General features: G+C 40.3%; 1 protein-coding gene across 2 annotated transcripts in view; it reads right to left on the bottom strand.

Moving 5' to 3' along the window:
• Window positions 1-20192, bottom strand: part of bmpr1ba (bone morphogenetic protein receptor, type IBa) — a 71378-nt gene that overhangs the window by 13286 nt on the left and 37900 nt on the right. For both annotated transcript variants that reach the window (XM_052106942.1, XM_052106948.1), the window contains exons 3-4: window positions 889-1039; window positions 709-808 (exon numbers count right to left, since the gene is read on the bottom strand). In XM_052106942.1, the coding sequence (XP_051962902.1) occupies window positions 709-808; window positions 889-1039 (251 nt within the window). The remainder of the gene's footprint in view (window positions 1-708; window positions 809-888; window positions 1040-20192) is intronic.

The following is a 20192-nucleotide window of genomic DNA, read 5'->3' as shown; positions in this document are numbered from 1 at the left end:
TTGTTAGTTAATGTTAACTAATGGAACCTTATTGTAAAGTGTTATTCTTCTGTGAAACAGAATATTCACGAGGAAATAATGTAGGGACTTGACTTTAACCATTGGGATTTAATTGGATCACGGAAAGTGGGCTGTGATATTTTTGGTTAATATTATTCTGCCCCGCCCACTCTGTCTTGGTTACATCTGCAGAAAGTTGTTTCAGAGGTGGAAAAAATACATTATGGAAATGTCATTTTCTTTAGAATGATGTACACTAACGAAATCATGCACAGTAAGAGAAGGAACATTTGATAAGAAAGTAAATGTGGTCAATTTTGATTTCTTGTTCTTGATCCTTAACCCAAAAGTGAACACTATAATCTGCAAGTCTATAATTTACTTAAACTCATGTTATTCCAAACCCATATGTTCTTATGAAACTCACTTCTGCTTTTGTCCACCCAATGAAAATGTTGGCGATTCACATAAAAACTCCATTGTATCATGATTTAATTGGGAGAGGAAGATTTTCAGTGAAGAACAACTTGAATTTTGATCATCATGCAAAGTTGTTGTATGGCTTCAGAAGGCTTGGATTATAGCCACTGCCCATATGGATTACTCTTTGGATTACTCACTTTCATTGTATGGACACATTTTGTCTAATATCTTATAATGTGTTTCCATGGACAAAAAAACTAAAAAACGGTACATTTCATGACTCACTCGGCACTGAAACTCAGATCCGACCAGACCCAGACACCCAGACGTCACCGACGCGAGTCCACCCTCTTCCTCCACCATGGTGAAGCAGTAACCATCCGTCCTGAAACACACAACACGCAGATGATCCCATGTATGTGTACATATGTGCTCGTTGTTTATGCGGTGGAGTGTGTCCAATACCTGCATGTGTTATTGGTGGAGTCCTCCGGGCAGTGATGGTAGCAATAACACCATAGGAAGCGCTGAGGTAGAGCCGGCGCATCACTTCCAGTCTCCCGACCTTCAGCCACCTTCCCAGAATTCCTCAGCAGCATGCTGTCTAAAACATTGGCTAAACAAGAGCAGAAAAAGAAAATGGGTCATGTATAATACCATCAACTACATTTACATTTACATTTATGCATTTGGCAGACGCTTTTATCCAAAGCGACTTACAGAGCCCTTATTACAGGGACAATCCCCCCGGAGCAACCTGGAGTTAAGTGCCTTGCTCAAGGACACAATGCTGGTGGCTGTGGGGCTCGGTATCAACTCGGTATCAACTGTGGGGCATGGTATCAACTGTACCATGGTATTACTGCATAATTACCATATTCATAACAGCATAACATGGTATTTAACTGGTTCTACAAGGTACTTAAAAGAATTCAATAGCACTGATAACTGGTCAAATGTATACCTTGAATGCACTGTAACTTGCTCTGGATAAAAGTTGTGTGTATTAACTCACATTGCAAGACACGACTGGTCACGTAAATTCAACATAGCAGCAACGATGAGAGGCGTCCTGCCTTATGCAGAATAAAACAGCTTTTTTCTACACCATTGATTCATCTCAAGTGAGTGTAATTCATTTTAAACAGTCAATACTACAATTTATTCCTTTAAGTGTAAAACTGAGCATCTAACCAAAATGAAAGCTTAGAGTTTGAAGCAGTTCAATATATTTAAGTTTATGATTAAAATTGAATTAGACAAAAATATCGAACATAAATAGATATTTCTTCAAGACATGTTTTGGACCATGTCATCAGAAAATATGAGATATTGTGGTAGACATGGTGGTAACTTGTTAGGGGTCTTCGCTGCTAAATCAAAGATTGTGAGATTGATCCTAAAAAAGGTGTTGACAAAGAATCTGAAGAATTACTGCCAGGCTACTTTGTACCTTTGCGTGGCAAAATACAGTCATCTCAATCCGCTCAATCAGGAATTTCACCTGATGGGCTTCCTGTGCCAAAGAAACTTTCCTACAAAGATTTCATGTGGGGGATCAAGTTTGGTGAACAATGGCATGTGAATTCGAAGCATTGACCAATATAGGAAGTTGTTTGGTTTGGCAGTAACCAACAGCAATAGCTTGGACTGGTAATCTGGCATACTGGGCATTTTCCCGGTGGGCCGATGCTCTTTGGGGCCGATCAGGGGCGGACTGGCCATCGGGAGAACCGAGCGGGCCGGCGGACCAGCCGCGAAACGGGCCGCGATAAGCTAAAATGTCCTGCCGCGTTATGCAGAACGGACCATAAAATAGAGCCGCGATATGCAGAAAAGGACAGCAAACATCGCTCCGCTCAACAAGTTTTGGGCCAGTTGCCATGTAAAATCCCAGGCCGATTTCTCTTCCCAGTCCAACCCTGCTTCATACACAGCTACACTGAATATTAAAAATAGATGAGGAAATAATTTTCTATGTGCAGCATAAAGAAGATGCTGCTTGGCAATTATGTTTTTGCGGGATTCACGCTCATGTCACGCACCATATCCACCTATCCCATCTTCACCTATGGAATTTCAGCCATCCAAAGTTAAATGTGACCCAGCCATTAAAGAATATTAACACATAAAAAAATTATAAAAAACTGAAAAACTAAAAATAATAAAGTGAAAACTAATTTCACACACACTAATTTCAATAACAAATTAAATAAAAAAGAAACCTTGCTGAGAGCACAATTATGCTATTATGACTTAAAGCTAAGGTGTGCAATCTTTTCCAGAAAATGTATATATACATTTACATTTACATTTATGCATTTGTCAGACGCTTTTATCCAAAGCAACTTACAGTGCAATTATTACAGAGACAATCCCCCCGGAACAACCTGGAGTTAAGTGCCTTGCTCAAGGACACAATGGTGGTGGCCGTGGGGATCGAACCAGCAACCTTCTGATTAACAGCCCTGTGCATTAGCCACTACGCCATCATTGCATTCGGTCCAAAGCGAGGAAAGCGAGGGCGGGTTCTATGCTTTCAAAGCTAGCTTGCTAACTGCTAGCCTCTCTGGCTCACACACTTTAAGTGAGACACTTAACCCAGGGTTAACCCCCAGAGAGACTGCTGCTTTAATTAGTAACTCACTTTGGGTGAAAAGTAAGTAACACAGAGTTATGAGACAGCGCTGTAAAGCTGATGTGTGTGTTTCCGTTTCCAACAAGACAGTGTGCACACAGCCGAACACCCGGCTAAAGCACAGAACTGGTAAGCAGAAGGTTGCCAGTTCGATCCCCACAGCCACCACCATTGTGCCCTAAAGCAAGGGGATTGTCCCTGTAATAAGTGCCCCATAAGTCACTTTGGATAAAAGTGTCTGCCAAATGCATAAATGTAAATGTAGACAAAATATTTCCACATCTGTGAGCTGTTAAAAAGAGAGAGGGGGTTCTGGAGAGATGGTATATATAATTTTGACATCATGACATACAATAAAGATGCTTATTACATGGCTCTCTGGAATACTTCATTCATACTGGTCACTTGTGGCATTCAATGGTCAAATATTTTTATATAATGACCGCTAAACTGTATAATTTACCGTTGTTCCAGACCCAGATCTTACAAATTCACCCTAGAGAACATTAATATATATATATATACATTTACATCAACATTTAAAGAAATGTTCTGGGTTCAATACAAGTTAAGGTCAATCAACGGTATGTGTGGCATAATGTTGATTAGCACAAAAGAAATCATTTCGACTTGTTTATTAAAACTTGTGGTACTTACAATGAAAGTGAATGGGGTCCAGTCCTTAAACATTAAAATACACGTTTCAAAAGTACAGCCACAAGACATAAACAGTGCACGTTACATGTTAACATGATTTTAGTGTGATAAAATCACTAAAAATTGTCAAGTTATATCCAATTCGGGATTACAGGGTTTCGTTGTCATGACAACAAAGTTATAATATTGTATATTACAAAGCGCAAGTGGCTGTGAGTGTGGGTGTACTGGATGTTAATGAAGTGGCGCAAAGCACAGTTGACTATTTTCCTGAGAAATAGGTCATTGCGCTAAGACATTTCAAAAGCACGTCTGTTTTCAGCGCAAAGTCTAAACTCAGTTCCTGCATTTGCAGTTTGGAGATTTCACCAGCAGGTGGTAATAAAGTTGTGATAATATAGTGGAACTTCAAATTATATTCATGATTACATGATGTTAAAATATCTTTAGGTCATGGTTTACTTTTATTATTATGTTTATATTTACAGTTGTATTTATGATCTAATTTGTATTGTTATTTTTCCACCTGTTGTCATTGAGAGATTTTTAAGTTACTGCAAAAGGGGCCGGTGGAAGAAGCTGGAGAGGGTAAAATCCTTGGATTTGGTATGTTTTTATTTTTTTTAACCACTTTATTTTTTGTATTATATTTTCATTCAACAAATGAAGAATTATTATATTTTTTTTAAAAGTGCGTTTGGATACAATCACTGTTAATACTAGCCATGATTTGTGTGTCAGTAGATGAAAATAAATAATAATGCATTAATAATATATTTATAATTTATTCTCTATAAATTAAAGGAGCATACATCCAAATCCTGACAAGAACCACATTTTCCACGCATATAAAAAGAGCGTGTCACAGTCAGAGAAATATGCCAGGCATTCAACAAGGACGCAGTTAATGCTTCATATTTCTATTCTTCTCATTCATTTCATACAGACAATTTCCACTACCAACTTCTTATGAATGTACTGTCTTTGTTTATATTGCTTGTGCTTGACATGGAAAGGACTATATAATAGGATGCAGATGGTGCCGGAGGTGAACCACATTATTAAATTGCACTTGACCCAGCCTATAAGTGCTTTACGCACAATTTCTCCAAACCCACTTGCGCCTAGACTTAGCGCACGCTTGCACGAAAATATCAAAACTTCCTAGCTATGCCCATTGACTTTGCGTGGATGACTTATGGCATATCGCTTTGCTTAGCGCTCTTTAATATAGTGCCCTAAGATGCATCAAACCCGAAACATTCCTTTAATACCATATATAGACACGAAATAGAAGGTTTGGAACATAAATGTTCTCATAAATCATGAAATACATATTATTCAAACAAATTATTCTGCAATATCTTTCATAACATAGTTTAGCAAATTTCATGTATGTTTAGTGAAAGTTGAGATTTATGTGCCAAAGTGTTGAAAAACACTCATGTACATTAAACAACTTTTAAAACCGGCGCTACCAATACATTTGTAAAGCAGTTTCATGCAAGTATTTTTTAAGTAGTATAAGGGGGCTTTCACACTTGGTTCGATTGCCTGTTCCGAACCCGAGTTCGATTGCTCCCCCCTCCCCCCCGATGGACTGTGTTCACATTATATATTTGTATCCGAACCACGGTACGCTTGCGTCATCAAGCTGCAGCTGGTGCGTAATCGTGTTGCTTGATAACCGCGAAATGATAAGGCGTCAAAATTCAATGAATAGACTTGCTCGGTTCACATTTGTTCTTCTTTTTTTTAACCTTTGGTTTTGTTTTCAACATCAAGATACAGAAACATACTTGCATCTGTCTGCCGCAAAAATACTGAAATCGTTCAAAAGACAGCGGGCTGTCCGCCGAAGACAATTTTTGTGAAGGCAAGCAGAAATCATCTCTCTGCTTGCAGTGCGTGTGCGTCAATCCCGCTTTTCGTCAAGGTAAGTGTATACACACACACACGCACGCACGCACCACGCACGAAAGTAAACCCTTTCTGCTCATTTTGAAAGTGATGCGTGTGAGACTGACGACCACATTATACGTTATCAATAGCGGTTCACTTCCGCGGTTTGGTTCGATTGCGTTCATATCAGTAGCGAACCATACTGGAGTTCACATGAACGGTACCCCAGACCACCTTCATTCGAACCGGGGTGAGCACCAAAAGTGCTAGTGTGAAAGCCCCCTAAGTCTCAGGATAATAAATGCCCATGTATTTCATAACTAGCCTTGTAATAATGTAGTCTGCTTGACGTCGGGTTCCTAATCACTGTCGGGATTTATTTAACGATAATGACCTGCTAACTATGCATAACTCCAAATTTAGTATGTTCAAATGAAGTCAAGTTGAACAAGCTCTCTCTTGCTCACTCATGGCATACTATTCTTGTCTTTCACTCTTTCTAATACAAACACTATCACTAGTCTAAACTCACTAATGCTCTGCTTATATTACACTCAAACATGATGCTTTAGTCTAGATAAAAAATGGAGGCTAGTCCCTCTGTGCGTGGGTGTGCGTGTCTGAAAACATCCTAGACTGTCTAACACACATAATTAAGGGTTGACCTTAGTCCTAAAAAGTGCAGACACACTTTCAGAGACATGCAAGTGTATACAGTAAGACTCATTCATTACTGTGGCTCTGTGAGGGACGTCAGGGGCCCCAGACCCTCTCTGAGACATAAACACACATGAGTTCCCACACACAAGTCTGATGCACCAGTCAATATCTCATCTCATCCCTGTCTGATCCATACAATACACATATATACACGCTGGCACTCATTCAAAGACAGACTTTGCCCTCCCATGCAGAGTTAAGTGAGTCCTGTGAAAACGGTCATAAACATATCGACCGCTATGAGACATACTGTACAAAACAGAGCAGCTCATTTATAACCGTTAAAAGTAAAATCACATTATAACACTTTTCACACTCTCACAAATTATAATAATTTTTTTTTTATTTGTCTACTAACAATGCCCAACAGTGCATGTACTTGCATCACAGGCGATTTGTGTCGTTTTTGTAATTTTTTCTGAACTTCATGAACCAGATTACCACAGAGTTTTTCCTGGGTCAAACATTTTCTTGGGTGGTGGCTGATGTACACAGTCAGGGCTGGGCTGGTAATCTGGCATATCGGCATTTTCCCGGTGGGTCAATGCCCTTTTGGGCCTATCAGGGAGAACTGAATGGACCAGTGGGTTGGCCGCGAAATGGGCCGATTGGGCCGTGATAAGCTAAAATGAGCCTCCGCGTTATGCAGAACGGACCACAAAACGGCACCGCGATATGCAGTAAAGGACAGTGAACAACAATCATTCGAATCAAATTGTGAAAGGGGCCGGGTCGTGATTATACACACCCGGTCCCTTATCAGGCTAATTAAGCCTCAAGAGGGATAAAGGCCGACTGCGGATGGTGGTGCGACAGAGAGAGATCGTTTACGAGCAGCTGTCCGTCGTGTGTGTGTTTGTGTCTTTTGTTTAAGTTTTTCATAAAAATATTATTTATATTGTCAAGCCGGTTCTCGCCGCCTCCTTTCCATTGTTCCCTTACCACTGGTGCCGAAACCCGGGAAGGAGGAGTGATACGCCGTAGTAGAGATCTCGCCACTACTATCCACCCCAACGGAGCAGCCGACCTCGAGAGGAGAAGGGGCTCCAAACCGACCGCCTGGAGCGGTCAGGGCCGATGCCAGGAGCGCTGCCAGGGGCGGAGGAGTACCCAACCAGCCGCTGAAACGTGCCGGGGTCTGAGATCGCCGACCGAAAGCAGGGAGTGGCTCCTAACCAACCGCCTGGAGCGGGAGAACTGTTGCCAGGGGTGGAGGAGACCCCTTCTGTTCCCCGAGGCGGTATCGCAGCATCAGGACCCGCACCAGCCGACTACATGATAGCTTTTTCCCCCAAGCAATCAGACTGTTGAACTCTTGATCTATCAGGATCAATAATTAGCACTGCACTTTATTAATCTATAATCTCACACTGGACTGTCAACATATTCTCCTCAATACAACTGCTATATATATATATATACACATATATATTTCATATACTCCCACTTATTGTATTGTATTGTATATTCTGTTCTATATTCTGCATTGTATATAATTATTGTGTTGTGTAAGTATGTGTACATCTGATTTGTAAATTGTTTTGTGTAAGTATGTGTACATTTGATATGTAAATTGTTTTGTGTAAGTATGTTGTTTATTGTAATTGGTATATGTCTCGTCACTGTCATGACTGCTATGTTGCTCGGAACTGCACACAAGAATTTCACCTACTGTTGCACTTGTGTACATGGTAGTGTGACAATAAAGTGATTTGATTTGATTTGATTTTGATTTTGAGAACACGGTGGGGTGTTTCGTCCGCAAGGGGCTGGAGGACTGCCTCTGATCCGTCCGAGGAGGAGTGGCTGTCGTCCGTTAGAGGGTGGAGGAGTGGCCGAGGACCAAGCTACGTCGAATCGGAGAACTGGCGAATAAGTGTTTTTTTCATCTCTTGGGAAGCCTGCTGGACTTGCATGCACTTGCATGTTCCAGAGATAGTGTTATATTTATTGAAGATTTTCAAATAAATAATTTGTCGTAAGTAAAATTTTGTAACATTTTAAGTATCCTAAATAAGCAGAATAAAAAAATATGTTCACACATTTTTGCATAATTTGGCAAATTTACAGCTTGGAAATGAAGCCCAATAAAAATATTCTGCTCACAAGTGATATTTACCTTGTTTTTCAGTTCTCTTCAAACATCACTTGTCTCATATTTCATCTCAAGTATGAGCTTCACCGATGCTAACTAAAGTGTTAAATGAGACAACTTATGTTTAGGTTTTTTAACAAACCCCTAACCCTAAGTATTCAACTTTGATAGGTAATGTCCCACACTGTTTGTACTATAGACATGAATGTTACCTCGTGTGCGATAACTTTTCTAATCGATGAGACTTAAAATTGTTTTCCTGGCAAACAATAAAAAGCCTAACAAATCTCCCAGACTTGCATTGAAAGAGGGACGTGAGCCATACCTAGGGACCAGAATATCCTAGAGACTTGGAGGTGGGCTCTTTTGACTTGTGGATAGGCCAAACCAACCAACTTTTGGACTCAAGGGTTTAAAACTAAATTTTAGTAGTTAGTATATTAAGGTTTAGTAATTCTAATTAGCTTAGTTAAATAACAATAGAGGTCATCAGGGTTACCAATTAGACAGCTACTAATCCCAATTCTAACCACGTGAGCAAGCCCCAAGAAAGCCTTATACATCTGTCAATCACAATCTAGAGCCATCAATCATATCAACAGGGGTTTGCAGATAATGAGTGTACATGGGTACAGAGAAAAAAGATCAATACAACAAATTCAAGAATGCGAATCTGCAGTGAGCAGAAGAAAGGATGAGAAAGGATAATGGATCGAGCGCAGACAAAAGAGAGCTACAACTGTGTCTTTATCTGCTGAGCTTTGTCAAGCAAGACTGGTCGTCTGAATGGGCTCTGAACTCTATCAAATTCTTTCCTTTTCTCTCCGTGTCAGTGTGATGGTTGAATAAAGGCCCAGAGGACAGAGATCTTCACACAAAGAGATCACCTCACACGCTCACATAATCACTGCAAATCTGTCCGAATCCCAACTGCTCTCTAAAACTACTTCCTGCCCAACATTCAGTCTAATCTACATGTGTGGGTCTATTATACGGATTTGAAGGAATGTTACGGGTTATTTGCAACCTAATTTCTACATTAGTGGTTGACTGATAAGGGTTTCTGTAATGGGCAATACCTATATCTAGAGATCAGGGTGACCGATGTATGTTTATATACTAGGGCTGGCTTAAGTTAGTTGCCTTGCTTAAGAGTAGACCATGCCTTTCCCTGCATGTGAGTAAGTTAATGCGGTTCTATAGCGCCTTTGGACCATAACGATTTTTTCCTTCCAAATTTTGCTTTATTAATCAGCATGTTACGAATCTGGTGTAAAACATGTGCCAAGTCAAATAAGCGGATCACGGATGGTCCGCTGTGGCGACCCCTAACAGGAGCAGCGGAAGACGAAGTATCAGTATGTTACGAGCCTTTAATAATAAACAAATAGTTTTCTGTTGGATATGAAAGTAAAATATTTTAATATTTTGGTAGAAGATCCCTCAGACACCACTGCTTTGGCTGTCTCTGGGCCCCCAATGCAGTTTTGTTTAGACTATTTTGACTGTTTAGGATTTTTGCTTCTTTTCTTCTGCCAACTTAGATATTCAAAAAAAACTCCAATGTGCAAATGTGAATGTATATCTTGATAAATATTGATATTGAATGATATGAAAAAGAATATTGTGATAATATTTTATTGCCCAGCCCTTTAATATACTGTTAAACATACACAAAATCGCTGAATTTAACACAATATTCACAAAAAATTACTTCCAAAAACAAATTGGGATCAAAAAATGTGTATCATCAATTGAAAAGAATATATTGGAATTAATTTTGAATAGGGGTGGGTAAAAATATTGATTTCCCGTTGCATCACGAAATCGATCTTTTACTCTATGTGCAAACATCCACTGCAATGAGAGGAAATCACTTGCATTTGCAACGAAATTCTGCGCAATAAGACTAAAAATGTATATATTTGGCAAATGGCTGGTAAATGTGAAGAAAATAAAATTTAAACAACACCAGTGAATGGGGTGGCCTGGGTAGCTCAGCGAGTAAAGACGCTGACTACCACCCCTGGAGTCGCGAGTCCGAATCCAGGGTGTGCTGAGTGACTCCAGACAGGTGTCCTAAGCAACCAAATTTGCGCGGTTGCTAGGGAGTGTAGAGTCACATGGGGTAACCTCCTTGTGATTGCTATAATGTGGTTCGCTCTCGGTGGGGTGTGATGAGTTGTGCGTGGATGCCGCGGAGAATAGCAAGAAGCTTGTTGTCTCTGTGGTAACGTGCTAAACAAGCCATGTGATAAAATGCGTGGATTGACGTCTCAGACATGGAGGCAACTGAGATTGAGATAGAGCATTGGGAATTGGGCATTCCAAATTGAGGAGAAAAAAAAAAAAAGTGAATGAATTGTGTAGTATGGTGGTGAAGTATTCAGCAGTAAAATCCTTTTACAGCATGTTGAGAGTAAAAGTTGCTCCATATGTGTCCAAAGACAAGATCCACGCAACCGATTTGTCATTGAATAATGTCTCTTTTAATACCCTTTCAGTTTACAGTCAGTCGTTGATCAAAAACAACAAAAAAATAAACATTTAATTCTAATCAGGCATATGAAAGCCATTCAAGTCCTCTCTCATTGATATGCGCTAATTTAAAGAAGCGGTTAACAAAAATGTTGGGTTTCCTTAAAGAAACAGTACCGGTTTTAAGCACATGTTCCAAAAAATCTATATAAATACCTGAAAAAATATGTGAAAATCATGCAATTTAACAATAAATATGTAACCAAATATAATATATGTAATATACTATCATGCTTATTGATTATATTACCAACATGTCAATTAGCACGGGATAAGAATAACTGGGGTTATTTTTAACCGAGCTTTTCATAGGAAAAAGAAAGGCATGGTCTACTCGCGGCCCATTCGGCTCGTTTCGCGGCCGACCCCAGAGTGCGTCGGCCCACCGGGAAAATGCCCGGTATGCCAGATTGCCAGTCCAGCCCTGACTGTAGGATTATTGCTCGCTAATGTAAACAGTTCTGTTGTATTTTGCCAGATATTCTAGTCATTTTCTTCTAATAATCCCAGCATACAGCACATGCACATATTTAATACTTCATAATTAGTCAGCACAGCTAAATAGCACACATTTTCTGATGGGTCAGTTATGTGTGACAGTGACACTCTCATTTCTGTGATTTATACAGACATCGCTTATCCCATGTGAATCGATGGTAAACAGACGTCTGCAGTAGCCTAATAAAATGTAATGGAAACTAATTTGTGTTTTGAACTGCCTCTGCGCACTGACATCACTGTAGTCTGTTGTTGGAATCGGCCCTTGTCACCATCAGCTTGCCAATCACACAAAGCTTAAATGCTGACTTATCTCTGATAATCCACTCTGTTTAAAATCTTGGACCTAATACAGCTGCCAAAATCAGATATTTGTCAGTGTTGAAGCACACACATATTAATGTGGCCACACGAGATATGTAGCGCACTCTGGTAGGAGTGGAAAGTGAGTGCCTCATGAGTGGCAGGAACGGGGCTGAACGCAGTCTCGTGAAACGCTCTTCTCGCTCCATTGAAATTCTTGTCCTTGGGCAAGACACTGAACCCCAACTTGCTCCCAATGGCAGGCTAGCACCTTTTGGATTGGTGTATGACTGTGTGTATGAATGGGTGAATGAGTCACAGTGTAAAGTGCTTTGAATACCGTTAAGGTTAAAAAGGCGCTATATAAGTGCAGACCATTTACCATTTACATGCTCTGTTCATATGTAAGCAAAAGGGACATTATAACTGAAATATACCCATATGAATATCAAATTGAAATTGAATTGAATGCTTGGGAATGAGAATCTAACTGAATTGGGAAATCTGTATCAATACCCAGCCCTAATTTTGAAACTGACACTGGGCGGAATGACTACTTTGGCCAATGACAACAATTTTAAAATAGCAAACCATCAGCCAATTTATACATCGGTCTAAGAATACCCTATACACCTTTTTAAGTACTTGCATGAACTCAGTATAAAAATTACAATAATTATTTGATCTGTAAACCTGTCTAAATTGTCCTTTTGGTTATGTGTTACTAACTTAATTCCTGTGGTTGAATTTGACATAAATTAGCTTTATTTAAAGCAACAATAGTGAAAAGTGTAAACACTGTGGCACTTTTAGAACATTGCTCAGTTTGAGTACATTTAATGTTTAATAGTACAAAGACTTTTAGTTAAAACTAACACAAAATGTTCCTTATAAATATTGTAATTGGAACACATATGCAGATACAGGTCCAGATGTACACCTGCACACACAAAAGAATGACCGTAAAAGACTGACTCTCGCTTGTAGTCTGAAAATGTGTCACTGGTTTCAGACACGTCTGTTTCCATGATTCCACAACGAGAGTCCTTCAACTAGCTGTTATGTAAATAAAGAACATTTCACTCATATCTCCTGTGTAATGCTGTTTGGAGTTCCAAGCGATCTTGACTCTCAATAAAGACGAAAGGGAATGCTCCTGCAGCAACAGACTGTTTTAAAATAATTAGCTGTTTTAAGCGAATTCGCTGATGTGATAACCTTGGTTTTAAGTTGCAATTAAAGAACTTTTATCAGTCTTTAATCACTGTTTCCCAACAAAGAAAATTACATTAGGTCGCTATAGGGTGGTGGAACTACTGAAATTGCCTTTATCTAACACAGAAAGACCACAAAGACTGCTAACAGCCATCCCAATACCTTTATATTAACAACCACAGACACCATGTTGAGACACAGCAAAACCCAATGAAATCTGCTATTAACACACACACACATAAGTATACGTGTGAAGAAAGACCATGTGGACAAGAAGAATGTGTAGAGGGCTTATGTGCAAACGGTGACCTTGTGTGTTGATATGCGAGCAGGTTGTTATGTTTATGCTGAGATGAAATTAACAAGGTCATCTCGAAACGTGATCACCTGACCCTGAACATTCCAGCAACCATTCACACAGACACACACTTCACTGCCGCCACGCTCTATGAAATGTAAAATAAACAATCTACATTTAAATAAACACCCGAAGTAAAACACAAACTTCAATTTCATCTTTCTCTGCCAGTCTAACAGTAGGCATTCACAACGGGCATATTCTTGTGTTTAAAAACAGCTAGACAAAGTGCAATGGAATGGAACCGAATTAAATCCTTTTCACTAGAGATGGGAATCGTAAGGAATTACGGTTACAATTCCGACTCCTCTTAACGATTCCGTATCCTAACAGTTCCATTAACTTTTCTTTTTTTACCATTGGGGAAGAAATATTGTACTGTCTAAATAAGGGAATTTTTTTGCGAATATATAAATGCCACGAACAGCGCGTTTGTGTCTCATTTTCCTATATAATTGCGCTATGTGAGCACTCATAATGAACTCTGTGAGGGGGCCTGGGTAGCTCAGCGAGTATTGACGCTGAATACCACCCCTGGAGTTGGCGAGTTAGAATCCCAGGGTGTGCTGAGTGACTCCAGCCAAGTCTCCTCAGCAACCAAATTGGCCCGGTTGCTAGGGAGGGTAGAGTCACATGGGGTAACCTCCTCGTGGTCGCTATAATGTGGTTCCCGCTCTTGGTGGGGCGCGTGGTGAGTTGTGCGTGGATGCCGCGGTGGATGGCGTGAAGCCATGTCTCGGCGGTAAAACGCTCAACAAGCCACGTGATAAGATGCACGGGTTGATGGACTCAGACGCGGAGGCAACTGAGATTCGTCCTCCACCACCAGGATTGAGATGAGTCTCTATGCCACCACAAGGATTTGGAGCGTATTGGGGATTGGGCATTCCAAATTGGGGAGAAAATCAAAACAAAAAAAAAGTTCACGAATTAGAATCCCAGGGCGTGCTGAGTGACTCCAGCCAGGTCTCCTCAGCAACCAAATTGGCCCGGTTGCTAGGGAGGGTAGAGTTACATGGGGTAACCTCCTCGTGGTCGCTATAATATGGTTCGCGCTCTCGGGGGGGGCGTGTGGTGAGTTGTGCGTGGATGAGTCACTACGCCACCACGAGGATTTAGAGCACATTGGGGATTGGGCATTCCAAATTGGGGAGAAAAAGGGGAGAAAATAAATAAATAAACTAAGACTAAATTTGACCAACAAGAGAGACAGATATATAAGTCCATTCAGGCCATTTCCACACTAATCTATTTTCATTTAAGAATTTTGTTTCAGTTTCCTAATGTCATCACTAACAAGAGCGTTTTCGAAACACTCAATCTTCAGTGGAGGAAAATGACATACCAGTGTTGATGAGAGGCATAAACGTAGCAAATATCAATGCGTTTACAATTAAACGCTTTGATTTTGACATGGCCACGAAAATAGTCCAGATGGAACACAAGCACACATCCTTTGTTTATGAAAACTTAGGGCTGCTTAATGCCACTCTTTATTTGTTTAGAAATGTACTGATGAGTGAATAAGCCTCTTTTCAGCATTACAGGTGGGGCATTGGAACATTCTATCAGGTGCGGATGAAGGGTTGATGACTCAAATGCAGAGTAAAAAAAAAAAAAAGGCTTGAAGACAAACTTAAAGGTCCCCATAGGGCAAAAACACAGTCTTAGGGTGGGTGGAGAACTAACAAGCTGGAGATAGGGGAAGGGTGGAAGGAGGGCTAGGCTGGGTAGCTGAACCAGGGAACACTGATGACGAGGCAGGTGGGCCAGGTTCATGACGGGCAGGTGGACCAGCAGGCAAAGGCGAGTACAATGACAGCAGGGCAGCCAGGAACCAACAGGCAGAGTAGGGACAGGAAACCAGTAGACAGATTCACCCAGACTACCTGGAGAAGATGCCTCATACAGAAAACATGGTCTAGGCTGACGAGGACAAAATTTGTAATATTTGTAGAAATTAAGATAAAAATGCACATACAAATGCTTAAATGAGCACACAGTGCAGCGGTCAAAGACGTCCATCTAGAATATGTGTTTGGAGTGAATGGCCCCTCTGTTGGGCACATACGAATGCTTAAATGAGACACAGCACAGTAGTCAAAAACGTCAGTCTAGCATACGTGTTCGGAGTGAATGGCCCCTTGGGTGGGCACATACGAATGCTTAAATGAGATGCAGCAAATCAGTCAAAGATGTCAGTCTAGCGTACGTACGAGTGAATGGCCCCTTGGGTGGATAGCTTTAGCCATTGTGTCTTGTGGTCTTAAAGGAATAGTTCACCCAGAAATGAACATTTGCTGATAATTTACTCACCCTCAGGCCATACAAGATGTATCTGAGTTTCTTTCTTCATCAAAACAGAATTTAAGACTTTTAGGATTTCATTTCAGGCCTGCTCCTCTAAACCATGCAAAAGAATGTACTTTGACGGTCCAAAATGCATATTTAGGATGCATCAAAATAATCTGCACGATTCAAATAAAGTTCTTCTGAATGCAACGATTGATTATTTTGAGAAACAAAACAATACTTCTATAAAAAGCCCTAAAAATCTTAAATTCTGTTTTGATGAAGAAACTCAACTCAAGATACATCTTGGATGGCTGAAAGTGAATATTGAGTAAATTATCAGCAACTTTTCATTTTTGGGTGAACTACACCTTTAATAGCGTCTCGCTGTATAGGCATAAGGTACACACTATACATACAACTGTATTTAATTAAAAACGCTGTGGTACCTCCAGTATTATGAAACTTAAGTATGTGGTACACCGGTATAGGCTCCTGTGCAACACCAAGTTTACAAAGAACCATTTATTGAAGCATTTCTTTTCACGTTTTACTTATTTACTTAAAGTGGTCATGTCATGAGGAATAACATTTTTCTTAATATTTTGACATTGAGGTCATTCTAATATAAGAACATACTGTACATTTCAGAACTCAAAATGTAATCCCAATGCAATAAAAGCATTTACTGAAAGCAAGCTGTAAAAACGGCTCATTCTCTACTTACGTGACTTCCCTACTTCACTAAAGGGGTAATTATTTCATTACCGTCTCTACAGCATCAACATCAATGCCTACTTTAAATCATTGCACCCTTGGCCCCGCCCACTGGTGCTCAGTTCGTAAACAGTAAGAGAGTAATTATTTTTGCATATAAACATGCACTAGACGTTTTTGACCTTTGTTATGTATCGCGTGCCACTTTTAAAAGATGCAGAGTCAAGTTACAACTCTGACAAGAAGACGGCATTCTGTTTCATTCAGATGCTCGGCATATTGTTGTTTTGAGCACAAAAAATGTTGTAGTAATTGTTGTAAAATGTAAACAGGGTGGCTTTGGGTCAGGTGGTAGAGCGGGCCACTAATCGCAGGGTTGGTGATTCGATTCCCGGCCCACACGACTCCACATGCTCAAGTGTCCTTGGGCAAGACACTGAACCCCAAGTTGCTCCCAATGGCAGGCTAGCGCCTTGCATGGCAGCTCTGCCGTCTTTGGTGTGTGAATGTGTGTTTGAATAGGTGTATGAGACACTGTGTAAAGTGCTTTGAATACTGCTAAGGTTAATAAGGCGCTATATAAGTGCATTTAAACATGCACTAGATGGACGTCTTTGACCATTTTGATGCATTTTCGGCGATGTGCGCCTCACTGTGCTTTGGACTGTTATGTGCAATATTTTGGCTCATATCAGCATGAATTGCTTGTGAACCAGTAATAATACAATTCAAGCTTTGCAACAGAACTGTTATTGAAGTATGGGGCAGTTTAAAACACAATTGGACCCGATCGAAAACTGTGAGTAAACAGTTTCATACACGAATGTTCCAAATGTCATGACTGTTTGATAATTTATGGTACTGCTGTGCTTGAGTGAACAGTTTAATATAGCTGGATGCAATGTATTGGATGTGCATTATGTGTAAGCCCTGAAATTTTGTTTAATAATGTTGTAGAGCTTGTTCATTCTCTTTCGATTGAGTTTCAAATATGGCTGTTTTGAGGGGCTGCACGATGTTAGCCAATCAGAACAGTGTGTGTTTATGTTGAAGTTTAAAGGAGGCACTTAGGCCAAAATCGAGAGTTTAGGACCGAAGGCCAGAGACAGGATGGAGAATGATGATATATTACTAAATTATGGCAGCCATATCACCCTGCAGCTCTTGCCTGGTTGCCCACTAAAGCTAAGCAGGGTTGAGCCTGGCCAGTACCTGGATGGGAGACCTCCTAGGGAAAACCAAGGTTGCTGCTGGAAGTGGTATTAGGGAGGCCAGCAGAGGGTGCTCACCCTACAGTCTGTGTGGGTCCTAATGCCCCAGTATAGTGACGGCACCGTCCTTCGGATGAGATGTTAAACTGAGGTCCTGACTCTCTGTGGTCATTAAAAATCCCAGGACACTTCTTGTAAAGAGTAGGGGTATAACCCTGGTGGCCAAATTCCCCCCATTGCCCCTATCTATCATGGCCTTGTATTAATCTCCATCCCTGAATTGGCTACATCACTCTACTCTCTCCTCCCCACCAATAGCTGGTGTGTGGTGGCCGCTCTGGTGCACTATGGCTGCCGTCGCATCATCATCCCTATGCTATGTAAAGCACTTTGAGTGCCTAGAAAAGTGCTATATAAATGTAAGGAATTAAATTATGACTGGTTTTTAAAAAAAAACAAAAAAACCATTACTAACATTATCAGTTTACCTCAGGTTAAATAATAAAATTACAAAAAAAAAAAAAAAAAGACTATGTCATGACCCCTTTTAAGATTTGAGAATATGAGAATATAGCTTAATCTTTTGACTTTATGATTGTACATATTTTTGTTTACACTGTTTTGTTTATATTGATTCATTGCAACCTCTTGTGGATGTAAGAGAAAATGTCTATTAAAAAATCACAAGTCTGGCAGCTACATTTTCACCAACCTGAAATAATGTCTTTAAAATTACAATTTAATTCGAATTTTGTTTATTTTAAATTGTGTTAATATTTCATCCCTGTTGACAGCCCTACAACAAACTGGGATAAAACAGAGCACAAAGGGAAATTAAATAGAGGAAGAAAAAAGGAGGGTAACGAGGGTGAGGAGAGTAAAAATAATGAACTAACAACAAAGCAAATGAGGGGGGCAGGGTTAAGAAATGAGACAGAGAACTGACAGTAGAGCACATGCAAGAAAACACAAATAGAAACTATTGTATGTGCTCACATAAAACAAAGCAACATAAAATTCGACAAACAAAATGTCAGAAGTGCACATGGGAATAGCACACATACAGGAACCATGTGCTCACATACAATATGAGACAGGACAATACCAACTGAGGTGACAGGATCCTGACACATTCAGCCTATAGGTAGAAGCAAAAGCTGGGAACAGGTGTGTCTGCGGTCAATACTAAGAACAGAAAGATGAAAGAGAGGTCAGATTATAAATGACAGAAGATAAAAGGATTAAGACGGGCTGCCACACAACACCTTCAAATACCAAAACCAGCTGCTTCCTTCCATGTTCCCATGATGCACTCTGGGTTAAGTTGAATCATGGAAATGAAATAAAGTAAGCACAACTGCTCCAGTTGTGTTTGATTGCTGGATAAATCCATTTATTTGTTCAATTTACAGAGATAGCTATAGCTACAGAGATAGCAGGGGTATCAATCCCTGAAATTAATAGATTTAAACTATTATACTGTATACAAACTTTTCCAATAATGCATAAAAACACCTAGAGACTTGAATTTGAACTGCTAAGATCTTTTGAAAATAAGTGTTGCTCCACATTATTAGAAAGCCATTAATAATACAGTACAACAGGCTGTCTACACACACACACACACACACACACACAGAAACACATACAGAGAGAACGCTGATTGCAGTACCACTGTTCCCTATCATTAAGAAGCCATTAATAAATCAAGGAAGTCAGGGCTCCAGACTGACTTTACACACACACACACACACACACACACACACACACACACACAAAACTGGGACCAGAGGTTCAATCTAGTCTCATTCTGTGCTCATGAGTTCACTTATGTAAAAACAAATGCAAACACAGTCAGACTTCTCCAGACACCACACCTTTAAAGGAACAGTTCACCCAAAAATGTTTAATTCTGTCAACACCCTCATGTCGTTCCACACCCATATGACATTCTTTCTTCTTTAAAGACCTTTTTAAGACCAACTAAAGAAAATGTAAGGAATCAATGTACTCACCTCAATCTGGGTGGCGGAGGACAAGTCTCAGTTGCCTCCGCTTCTGAGACAGTCAATCTGTGCATCTTATCACGTGGCTTGATGTCCATGACACCGCGGAGACTCACTGCATGTGGAGACTCATGCTACTCTACGCAATCCATGCACAACTTTCCACCTGCCCAATTGTGAGTGAGAACCACTAATCACAACCACGAGGAGGTTACCTCATGTGACTCTACCCTCCCTAGCAACCGGGCCAATTTGGTTGCTTAGCAGACCTGGCTCGAGTCACTCAGCACTCCCTGGATTCAAACTCGTGACTCCAGGGGTGGTAGTCAGCGTAAATACTCACTGAGCTACCCAGGCCCCCTAGTAAAGGCAGATATTACGTTTTTAGATATTTGGGGCATACAGCAGCAGTGATCAGTGCATAAAAGAGACATCTGTATTGGATATCTTAAAGAAATCATATTTCACTTTGCACTATAAGCTTTCAAATGATACCCCATATGCCTGACTTATGTATTCGGAGACTTGAACATTTTAAGCGTAAACTTATTTTACAACATAGCACCACCTTTTGAACCCACCGAAGAGGTTAATGAGAAAAGCATGTAAAATTTGGCTG

Source organism: Xyrauchen texanus, chromosome 3 (assembly GCF_025860055.1).
Source record: "Xyrauchen texanus isolate HMW12.3.18 chromosome 3, RBS_HiC_50CHRs, whole genome shotgun sequence".
Classification (NCBI taxonomy): domain Eukaryota; kingdom Metazoa; phylum Chordata; class Actinopteri; order Cypriniformes; family Catostomidae; genus Xyrauchen; species Xyrauchen texanus.
Note: the sequence above shows the minus strand (reverse complement) of the source record. Positions and strands in the feature narration are given on the sequence as shown.